This window comes from Silurus aristotelis (genome assembly GCF_946808225.1).
Source record: "Silurus aristotelis genome assembly, chromosome: 2".
Lineage (NCBI taxonomy): Eukaryota > Metazoa > Chordata > Actinopteri > Siluriformes > Siluridae > Silurus > Silurus aristotelis.
The window spans coordinates 1,964,309-1,976,808 of record NC_139575.1 but is presented as its reverse complement, the minus strand read 5'-3'; the positions used below and the strand labels follow the sequence as shown (position 1 = coordinate 1,976,808).

The following is a 12,500-nucleotide window of genomic DNA, read 5'->3' as shown; positions in this document are numbered from 1 at the left end:
TTTTCTGTTTTAATGAGCTCTACTCTCGTGGGAAGAGTTTTCACTAGATCTTGTGAAGATATGGTGGAAGTTCATTCAGCTCCAATGGTGTTAGTAAAGTCAGGAACTGATGTATGTGAGAAGGTGAGGTAGATGTTCAGTAGAGATTAGAGCTCTATAGCAGGAGATTTTCCGTTCCAGCCCATTGAAAGCTGATTTTCATGGATCTGGCTTTGTGCACAGGAGCATTGTCCAGCTGGAACATGTTTGGGTCTCCTAGTTAATGTGAAGAGAAAATGCTCCTGCATCCAAAAACAACTAATAAAATTGTGTTTGGTGAAGAACATGTAGAATCACAATCTTGTCGAACATGAAGACTATGGGATTACTACCAAGAGTCTGACACTGGAGACTCCTTCCGTAAATGTAAAAAAAAACCTCCCTGTGAACGAGACGTTACTTTAGAAACAATAAAGTGGTAGAAGATTAGAAGAAGCAAACTAAACATGCAGATTTGGAAAAACGTGGAAGACACTAAAGATAGGTAGATACTAAATGATACCGATGCACAATTTTCTACATGTTCCAGAAATTGAAAGGATTGTGTTTGTGCTGATGTTGGTGGTGTTATTTTTGCACCTGTCATGTGGATTAACACACTTTACCACAGAAACCATTTTGGACTACATCAACATGCTAATCTTACATCATCAACCAAAACCTCCACTTCTGCAAACTATATTTAGTGCATCTGACTTGTTTATTTATCTCCACTCATCTCTCTTGTTGAGTCTGATGATATGATGATGATGATGATTTATTTTAACACATTATTATGCTCTTTCTCGGATGGACAGGTGTCATGGCCAGTAAAGAGGTAAAGCAGAAGTTGCAGCGGTGTCTTATAAACCGTCGGAGTTTTAAACGAACAGAGACTGAACGGTGACTCGCTTTACAAACATTCTATCTGTTTTTCTAAGACCCTGTGCTGTACTGTATTATAACCGCTTGGTAGTTGTTCTTTAGGGAGAAAGCACATGTCTCAGCGCTCAACTCCCAGCATGAGAATCTAAACACACCTCCGTCTTCACATCCCAGAGGTAAACAGCTGTGGAGAACAGGTAACACACACACACACACACACACACACACACACACTCACACACAAAAACACACAAACACATTAATCATGAAGTATGTGACAAAATAAGATCATTAATTAAAAAGACATTTGATTTGTTACATACACATTGATCCACAGTGAAGTTCTTTCTTCACATACACCAGCTTGTTAGGAAGCTGCGGTCAGAGCACTGGATCAGTCATGATACAGTGACCCTGGAGCTCAGAGGTTTAAGGGCCTTGCTCAAGGGCCCAAGTGTGTCAGCTTGTTGATACCAGGGCTTGAACCACCGACCTTCTGATAAGCAACCCGTAAACCTAACTGTTGAGTTGCTACTTTCACAATTATTGTGACAGAACAACATCATTAATGCAATGAGGTTATTTTCACAGAATGAGAGAATTTATGATATGAAAAATATGATCATTCATCTGAAAAATATCCTCAATGTGAAGAAATGAAATGATTCATCATTAGGCATCATTAATTAGAAAAAATTAGATAATGAGTGACAATGAAATATGTGACAGAATTTGTGATCATTAATGCAATAAAACAAAATCATTAATAAGAAAGATAAATTAATTTATCAATCAACCAATTAATCAATCAATTAATCATTAATGTGGAAAAAAATGTTGATATTAATGCATGACAATGAAAGTATAAAGTCACAGAACAAGATCATTGTGATGTTTGTTTTTTTTCAGCCTCTGATTCAGTTCTGAAGCACAAACCGAGTATGTGATTATCCAACAGGAAACACACACACACACACATATATACACACACACACACACACACACACACACACACACACAGACACACACACACACACACACACACACACACACACACAGACACAAACAGCTGATCTTTAACAGCAGATTTCTGAAATTCTTTAGGTATTTGGAATATTGTTAAACACCTCATTGTGTGTGTGTGTGTGTGTGTGTGTGTGTGTGTGTGTGTGTGTGTGTGTGTGTTGTCAGATCATAGCAGCAGCAGCAGCTGCACTAAATGTCAGTACTCTCCACCTACAGCGCAGTCTGATCAAACGCCACAACTGTGGGACAAAAGTGTACAGCCGTACCATCAGGTTTTATTCTTTTCAGCTCCGTACTCAGCCTGCTTTATGTCTTAGCTGTTTGTGTACTTTATTTACACCTTATTATCTCTCATGTCTCAGATGGACAGGAACGTAAACGTCATCGGCCCGGTGGAGATGTGGATCCAGCATCCTCTTACTCATTCACATGAAAACATGTTACAGCGCTTCATCTTACTGAAACATGTGTACATAGAGGTCAATCCTCAACTGGCAGTTCTCCAGGGAGGTCTGCTAAACACCTCACTGTAGAAATATACACCAGACTGTAGAATTATACACCAGGCTGTACAGTTATACACCACACTGTAGAATTATACACCACACTGTAGATTTATACACCTCACTGTAAACTTATAAACCACACTGTAGAGTTATACACCACACTGTAGAGTTATACGCCACACTGTAGAGTTATACACCACACTGTAGAGTTACACACCTTACTGTAGAGTTACACACCTTACTGTAGAGTTATACACCACACTGTAGAGTTATACACCAGACTGTAGAGTTATACACCTCACTGTAGAGTTATACACCACACTGAAGAGCTATAAACCACACTGTAGATGTATACACCTCACTGTAGAGTTATACACCAGACTGTAGAGTTATACACCAGACTGTAGAGTTATACACATTACTGTAGAGTTATACACATTACTGTAGAGTTATACACCACACTGTAGACTTATACACCAGACTGTAGAGTTATACACCACACTGTAGACTTATACACCAGACTGTAGAGTTATACACCACACTGTAGATTTATACACCTCACTGTAGAGGTATACACCAAACTGTAGAGTTATACACCACACTGTAGACTTATACACCGCACTGAAGAGTTATACACCACACTGTAGATTTATACACCTCACTGTAGAGGTATACACCAAACTGTAGAGTTATACACCACACTAAAGAGTTATAAACCACACTGTAGAGTTATACACCAGACTGTAGAGTTATACACCACACTGTAGAGTTATACACATTACTGTAGAGTTATACACATTACTGTAGAGTTATACACCTCACTGTAGAGTTATACACCACACTGTAGAGGTATACACCAGACTGTAGACTTATACACCACACTGTAGACTTATACACCACACTGTAGAGCTATACACCACACTGAAGAGTTATAAACCACACTGAAGAGTTATAAACCACACTGTAGATTTATACACCTCCCTATAGAGTTATACACCACACTGTAGAGGTATACACCAGACTGTAGAGTTATACACCACACTGTAGACTTATACACCAGACTGTAAAGTTATACACCTCACTGTTGAGTTATACACCACACTGTAAAGTTATAAATGACTCTGTAGAGTTATACACCACACTGTAGAGTTACAAACCACACTGTAGAGTTATACACCACACTGTAGAGTTATAAACCACACTGTAGAGGTATACACCAGACTGTAGAGTTATACACCAGACTGTAGAGTTATAAACCACACTGTAGAGTTATACACCACACTGTAGATTTATACACCTCGCTATAGAGTTATACACCACACTGTAGAGTTATAAACCACACTGTGGAGTTATAAACCACACTGTGGAGTTATACACATTTGTGTAGAGTTATACACCGCACTGTAGAGTTATACACCGCACTGTGGAGTTATACACCACACTGTGGAGTTATACACCACACTGTGGAGTTATAAACCGCACTGTAGAGTTATACACCGCACTGTAGGTTTATACACATTACTGTAGAGTTATACACCGCACTGTAAAGTTATACACATTACCGTAGAGTCATACACCACACTGTAGGTTTATACACATTACTGTAGAGTTATACACCGCACTGTAAAGTTATACACCGCACTGTAGACTTATACACCACACTGTGGAGTTATACACCACACTGTAGAGTTATACACATTACTGTAGAGTTATACACCACACTGTAGAGTTACACACCACACTGTAGAATTATACACCGCACTGTAGACTTATACACCGCACTGTAGACTTATACACCGCACTGTAGATTTATACACCAGACTGTAGACTTATACACCAGACTGTAGAGTTATACACCTCACTGTAGACTTATACACCACACTGTAGAGTTATACACCGCACTGTAGAGTTATACACCGCACTGTAGACTTATACACCAAACTGTAGACTTATACACCAAACTGTAGACTTATACACCGCACTGTAGACTTATACACCGCACTGTAGACTTATAAACCACACTGTAGAGGTATACACCAGACTGTAGAGTTATACACCAGACTGTAGAGTTATAAACCACACTGTAGAGTTATACACCACACTGTAGATTTATACACCTCCCTATAGAGTTATACACCACACTGTAGAGTTATACACCTCACTGTAGAGTTATACACCAGACTGTAGAGTTATACACCAGACTGTAGAGTTATAAACCAGACTGTAGAGTTATACACCACACTGTATAGTTATAAACCACACTGTGGAGTTATACACCACACTGTAGAGTTATACACCGCACTGTAGAGTTATATACCACACTGTAGACTTATACACCACACTGTGAAGTTATACACCACACTGTAAAGTTATACCCCACACTGTAGATTTATACACATTACTGTAGAGTTATACACATTACTGTAGAGTTATACACCACACTGTAGAGTTATACACCACATTGTAGAGTTATACACCACATTGTAGAGGTATATACCACACTGTAGACTTATACACCACACTGTGAAGTTATACACCACACTGTAGAGGTATATACCACACTGTAGACTTATACACCACACTGTGAAGTTATACACCACACTGTAAAGTTATACCCCACACTGTAGATTTATACACATTACTGTAGAGTTATACACCACACTGTAGACTTATACACCAGACTGTAGACTTATACACCACACTGTAGAGTTATAAACCACACTGTGGAGTTATAAACAACACTGTGGAGTTATACACATTTGTGTAGAGTTATACACCGCACTGTAGAGTTATACACCACACTGTAGAGTTATACACCACACTGTGGAGTTATACACCACACTGTGGAGTTATACACCGCACTGTAGAGTTATACACCGCACTGTAGGTTTATACACATTCCTGTAGAGTTATACACAGCACTGTAAAGTTATACACCGCACTGTAGACTTATACACCACACTGTAGAGTTATACACATTACTGTAGAGTTATACACCACACTGTGGAGTTACACACCACACTGTAGACTTATACACCGCACTTTAGACTTATACACCGCACTGTAGACTTATACACCGCACTGTAGAGTTATACACATTACTGTAGAGTTATACACCGCACTGTAGACTTATACACCACACTGTAGATTTATACACCAGACTGTAGACTTATACACCAGACTGTAGAGTTATACACCTCACTGTAGAATTATACACCACACTGTAGATTTATACACCAGACTGTAGAGTTATACACCACACTGTAGACTTATACACCACACTGTAGATTTATACACCAGACTGTAGAGTTATACACCACACTGTGGAGTTATAAACCACACTGTAGACTTATACACCACACTGTAGAGTTATACACCACACTGTAGATTTATACACCAGACTGTAGAGTTATACACCACACTGTAGACTTATACACCACACTGTAGACTTATACACCACACTGAAGAGTTATAAACCACACTGTAGATTTATACACCTCACTGTAGTGTTATACACCGCACTGTAGTGTTATACACCAAACTGTAGACTTATACACCGCACTGTAGACTTATACACCAAACTGTAGACTTATACACCAAACTGTAGACTTATACACCGCACTGTAGACTTATACACCACACTGTAGAGTTATACACCAAACTGTAGACTTATACACCACACTGTAGAGTTATACACCGCACTGTAAAGGTTATACACCGCACTGTAGGTTTATACACCGCACTGTAGGTTTATACACATTACTGTCGAGTTATACACCGCACTGTAGAGTTATACACCGCACTGTAGACTTATGCACCAAACTGTAAACTTATACTCTACACTGTAGAGTTATACACCAAACTGTAGACTTATACACCGCACTGTAGACTTATACACCACACTGTAGAGTTATACACCAAACTGTAGACTTATACACCGCACTGTAGACTTATACACCACACTGTAGACTTATACACCACACTGTAAAGTTATACACCAAACTGTAGACTTATACACCGCACTGTAGACTTATACACCACACTGTAGACTTATACACCACACTGTAGAGTTATACACCAAACTGTAGACTTATACACCGCACTGTAGAGTTATACACCACACTGTAGAGTTATACACCAAACTGTAGACTTATACACCGCACTGTAGACTTATACACCACACTGTAGAGTTATACACCAAACTGTAGACTTATACACTACACTGTAGACTTATACACCACACTGTAGAGTTATACACCAAACTGTAGACTTATACACTACACTGTAGACTTATACACCACACTGTTGAGTTATACACCACACTGTAGACTTATACACTACACTGTAGACTTATACACCGCACTGTAGAGTTATACACCACACTGTAGAGTTATACACCAAACTGTAGACTTATACACTACACTGTAGAGTTATACACCACACTGAAGAGTTATACACCAAACTGTAGACTTATACACTACACTGTAGAGTTATACACCACACTGAAGAGTTATACACCAAACTGTAGACTTATACACTACACTGTAGAGTTATACACCACACTGAAGAGTTATATACCACACTGTAGACTTATACACCTCACTGTAGACTTATACACCACACTGTAGAATAATACATTGCATACTGTGTGTGTGTATGTGTGTGTGTGTGTGTGTGTGTGTGTGTGTGTGTGTGTGTGTGTGTGTGTGTGTGTGTGTGTGTGTGTCCTGCAGCGTGTGTCAGTGTGAGGCAGCACAGACCGTTACACAGATGTCAGTCACAGCCTTTAATCCTGAATGAACAGCCGTGTGGATTTTACCAGTGCAGGAGCGTCCAAAGACCAAAGAGACTCTTACACACACATAAGGTAAAAGAAACACTCACACACACACACACACACATACACACACACACACACACACACACACACACACACACACACACACACACACACACACACACACACACACACACATTTTTACGATATTTACCTGTCAGATGTGAAGCCCCGTGTAGTCTTGTGTTGTTGTAGCTGAGATGCTCTTCAGCTCATCATGATTATAATGAGTTGCTGTAGACTTCCTCTCGGCTCAGACCAGTCTGATATTCTCTGATCTCTCATCATCATGATTTCTCCACCCACAGAACCTGATGTTTCTTGTTTTTCATGCCACTCTGTGAAAACTCTCCATACTCTTGTGTGTGTGTGGGAAAGTTTCAGAAAACACCAAAAAACTCAACACATCTGAGACGTTTGTGAACATGAACTGAAAGTCTTCTGCATGATCTAACTGATGATGTTTCCTTATTGTTTCTCGGTAAGACGATCCCGACTAGAGTGTGCGTAATCCACCAAGAACAGCACCACCTGCAGGCAGAGAAGAGAATGGAGGAGCAGGAGAAGGAAGACGTTCAGTTTATAGTCGGAGAAGATCACAGCATTGTTCTCCAGGAGGAACTCTGTGGAGACCCATCACAGCTAAGTCCCAGCTCTAAGGTTCAACACTCACTTCATTACCAACATTCTCCACCTTCACCCAATCTGTACCGATCCCTTCATCCCTCTTCATCTGATCTCTCTCTCTCTTTCTCCTCCTCAGCAGTGGCTCTGCAGACCAGAGCTTGGATTACAAAGCAGATCACACCGACGCCTGACACACACCCACTCCTGTCCTCCTACCACTGCCACCGCTGACCCCGCCCCTGAATCCACCCTCAGAACAGGTGACAACAGAACACAAGTTTACTACTTGAGAGAAAAAACACATCTATCTATCTATCTATCTATCTATCTATCTATCTATCTATCTATCTATCTATCTATCTATCTATCTATCTATCTATCTATCTATCTATCTGTCTATCTGTCTGTCTGTCTGTCTGTCTGTCTGTCTGTCTGTCTGTCTGTCACTGTGAATGAGTATAATTATAAAAACAGTAATGAATCAGAACCTGTACTATCATAGCTGATGTTATGTTATATCATCAACATCTCCTGACCAATCACCAGTGGTGGATGAAGGACACAAACCATGTACTTTAAAGTAGAGACACTAAGTAAATTATGACTCCAGTAAAAGTAAAAGTGTCCCTTTAAACATTCACTGGAGTAAAAGTAGATACGTTTTTGCCTTCAAATGTAGTTAAGTATCCAAAGTAGTAATTTATTATAACTCTAATGTTCCTGTGATCATTTTTATCACAAGACTCTTTACTTAATCACCTCAGTTTATGTGTAAAGACTCGAATGTGACTCTCAGCACACTGATCTATTAATAGAATGATATTAAAGACTCAAACACTGATTTCTATTACAATTATTATGAACCCAAAACCTTTTCGCCTACCTCGCAATAAATAATCCCCCGGATGTTGTGTTGAGTTCGAGTCTGGAGTTTCTTTATCATTTGATCCTCTCTAAATGTTCTGCTTGATGTTAAATTGATGCTGAATATACACCAAGCACCAATGGCGGTTTTAGCTGGAATGGCGCCCCCTGGGTGACCCACGCCATGACCCAACGTCTCCCCCATCGATGAGTTTCAGCTTTGAAAAGCTTGTCCTTATTATATATGACTTATTATATGAGCCTTTAAGCAGCACTGGAGCTTCTCCTCACTGACCTCAGCTCAGGATCTTCTTAGTACAATCACAGAAAACCTTTATAACATCACCTCAATTACAGGAACCAAATCAAGTGCTGTTCAACTCCACTCCAGCAGGAGCAGTTACAGAGGGCTGGAGATGTTTTGTTGCTACACATTATGACAAACTACACACTATAAATTATAATGTTATGCAGCTAAAAGAAAAAATGTTGCTCTGTGTGTAAAAGCTCAGCAGGAAACAGTGTAACCTGAGTGAGGTACAGATATGAACCTGTTTAATGCATTCGTTTTTACTTCTCTAATAACGAAGTGAGTGCTAGAGTTTCATACACACCTTTATTCTTTGTACGTTTCCCCACCACTTCTTTTTTCTGAATTGGGCTCCAGAGGGTTTAGACCCTTTTTGTCATCCATAATTTTATTTTGGATTCAGTTCTCCTTACTGATGTGACGTCACTCCAGGTCCTAACCAGGTTCATTCACCGTGCCATGATGTTATAATTGACACGACCGTGCAAATGAGCAGTAAACAAACAAACAAACAAACAAACAAACAAACAAACAAACAGAAAGCGATCGATCGACTCTGATTGGTGACTTGCTGCGTGTACACAAGTTTTTATCCTCATAAATTAAAAGGAAAGGGGGAGTGGTGGCTTCAGCGGTTAAGGCGCTGGGTTGCGGATCGGAAGGTCTGGGGTTCAAGCCCCGGTATCGCCAAGCTGCCACTCTTGGGCCCTTGAGCAAGGCCCTTAACCCTCTATGCTCCGGGCGTCCCTTACGAGGGAAATATCAAGGTCCGTGACGTCGGAGTGACGTGGGGCCGCCTTCCTGTGGGCTCACCACCTGCAGGAGGGACCGTAAGGGACAGTGCTGTGAGGATTGGGCAGCAGTCGAAGGCCTGCTTAGACTGCTGCCCCCGCAACCCGAAATTACGGATAAGCGGGAGAAAATGAATGAATGAATGAAATTAAAAGGAAGTAAAATGTAAGATATTTGACTTCGAAATGTAGTGAAGTAACAGTCTCCCCAAAAAAGAAATATTTTAGTAAAGTGCAGATACAAATAAAAAACTACTTAAGTACAATAACGCATTAGATTTACTTCATTCCTGCCCACCACAGCCAATCAGAGTTCAGAATTCTGAAATTGACAAAAACCTGATATTAGTTTGTGTGTGTGTGTGTGTGTGTGTGTGTGTGTGTGTGTGTGTGTGTGTGTGTGTGTGGTCAGGGCTCATGTATGATCCACAGATGCTGAAGCAGCAGTGTATCTGTGGCAACAGCAGCTGTCGTACAGAGCATGGTGGGAAAGTTCCGCGAGTCTTTGCCCGGCTGCAGGAGTGTGGAGTCAGTAACCAGTGTAAGGTACAGAACACAGTGGAGTTTCCACTTTTCACTGCTTTTTTTTTTTATTCAGTTCAGTTATTAGTTGTGATGGAGCCTGTGTGATAGGGGGCAGTGTTGTATCATAAACCCGGGTCAGTTGCATCAGTCTTCAGCCTGTAGGGTTCGCTGTGGTGCAGGTGTTGATGTTTAAGTTTAACTCTGATCATAACTGATTTTATACTTTGTATTATTTTTAAGTCAAAGAGAAGTGAGATCTGGTCAGTAAGTGGTACTTTGTTCTAATCTGGTTCTGTCACTGAGGCAAAATGGGTCTGATCATCCTGATGATGGCGCTGTAGCTCATGGGATTACAATTACACTCTTTAACTGTCAATTCTACTGTCCTGATATCAAATCAGATTAGATACCTTATTTTCCCACCCATATGTGGTTCTTCTCCAATCTGTAGCACAATCCATGGGTTGGAGTGGAAGATCTCCTGCTATAGAGCACCAGCACTACTGAACATAATTAATGTGAATGCTGACTGCTGACTGCACCCCAGGAACCTCCTCAATTCAATTTTAATTCAATTCAATTCAAGATGAGAGGAGCAGGAACAATGGCCACTGAGAGAGAAGGGGGTGACAGAGAGAGAGAGAGAGAGAGAGAGAGAGAGAGAGAGAGAGAGAGAGAGAGAGAGAGAGAAAGAAGGATATGGATAAGTGTGGTATAAAAGGTAAAGACACTGTAAAGTGTGATCAGGGTGAAAGTAGGAACCGGACTCGTTATAGCAGCATAGCTAAAAGGGAGAAGCAGAAGGAAACACAGACATGAGGGATCTCTGGGATAAGAGACGACCCACCACACCACCGTCAACAAACCTGAGTGAACGTGTGAGAGTGAGGAGACGACAGCATCCAAATATCCCAGTTCACCAAACACTCTATATCCATGTTCCCTCCAGATCTGCTCCTTTACCTCACAAACACCTACTGACTGAAGACATAATATAAATGTATTCAGCCTCGACTTGAACACTGAGACTGTGTCTGACTCCCGAACACTGATTGGAAGGTTGTTCCATAACTGTGGGGTTTATAAGAGAAACATCTGCCCCCTGCTGGAGTCCTCATTATTTGAGGTACCAACAAATAGCCTGCACCTTTTGATCTAAGTAGGCGTGGAGGATCATCCTGGTACAGAAGTTCACTCAGATACTGCGGTGTGAGAGCGTTAAGTGCTTTATACGTCAGTAGTAGTATTTTATAATCAGTGTGAGATGTAATTGGGAGCAGTGTAGATAATTAAAACAGGGCTGATGTGATCATATGTTCTAGATCTAGTGAGGACTCTTGCTGCTGCATTCTGAACTAACTGAAGCTTATTTCTGCACTTACTCCAACACCCAGACAGTAAAGCGTTACAGTAGTCTAATCTAGATGTTACAAAAACATCTACTAGTTTTTCTGCATCCTGTAACAACATCATATTTCTAATTTTAGCAATATTTCTAAGGTGAAAGAAGGAGATCCTGGTGATGATATTCACGTGAGCCTCAGAGGAAAGACTCGGGTCAATAATTGCACCAAGGTCTTTGACTGCTGTACACACTGAGACAGAAACACCATCCAGAGATGCTACAGAATCGGAAAGTTTACTTCAGACTGAAATCCTGACTGATAGATTCATAAATATTTTTGTTTATAAATTTCATCAAATTTCATCAGATGTTCAGCTAACAGTCATCTATTGTTCATCAAACATTTATGTTCATCTAATGTTTATAAAATGTTTAATTAATGTCCATCTTTCAGTAAACGTTCTTCTAATTTTTCGCTAATGTTCAGCTAATGTTATCAAACATTCATATAACGTTTGTTTAATGTTCCAGAAACATTTTTAAAAGTTCATCAGACATTTATTATTCATCTAACGAAGAGGAACACAGACCTTTTACATTAAAGGGCTAAAAATCAAACTTGATTGTGGCCCGAGAATAACTGTTGCATTTTACAAAAAAATATATATATTTTTTTTTACCAAAAATGACCTTTAATTATTTATTCATTTCTGTACTTTTTTAGTGGATCTCAGGCAAACAGTGCAATATGGAGTTGCTTCATCAG

At 40.1% G+C, this 12,500-nt stretch overlaps 1 protein-coding gene across 3 annotated transcripts in view; it reads left to right on the top strand.

Moving 5' to 3' along the window:
- The window catches only part of hdac7b (histone deacetylase 7b), a 21,357-nt gene that overhangs the window by 763 nt on the left and 8,094 nt on the right, over positions 1 to 12,500 (top strand). The window contains exons 3-12 of one of the 3 annotated variants that reach the window (XM_083563106.1): positions 837 to 921; positions 1,006 to 1,100; positions 1,813 to 1,842; positions 2,095 to 2,201; positions 2,292 to 2,439; positions 7,169 to 7,302; positions 7,759 to 7,932; positions 8,036 to 8,159; positions 10,277 to 10,410; positions 12,459 to 12,500. The exon at positions 12,459 to 12,500 is cut by the window's right edge and continues 84 nt beyond it. In XM_083563106.1, coding sequence (XP_083419232.1) covers positions 842 to 921; positions 1,006 to 1,100; positions 1,813 to 1,842; positions 2,095 to 2,201; positions 2,292 to 2,439; positions 7,169 to 7,302; positions 7,759 to 7,932; positions 8,036 to 8,159; positions 10,277 to 10,410; positions 12,459 to 12,500 — 1,068 coding nt within the window. In that variant the 5' untranslated portion in view covers positions 837 to 841. The remainder of the gene's footprint in view (positions 1 to 836; positions 922 to 1,005; positions 1,101 to 1,812; positions 1,843 to 2,094; positions 2,202 to 2,291; positions 2,440 to 7,168; positions 7,303 to 7,758; positions 7,933 to 8,035; positions 8,160 to 10,276; positions 10,411 to 12,458) is intronic. The other 2 variants (XM_083563107.1, XM_083563108.1) reach the window with 2 other exon arrangements.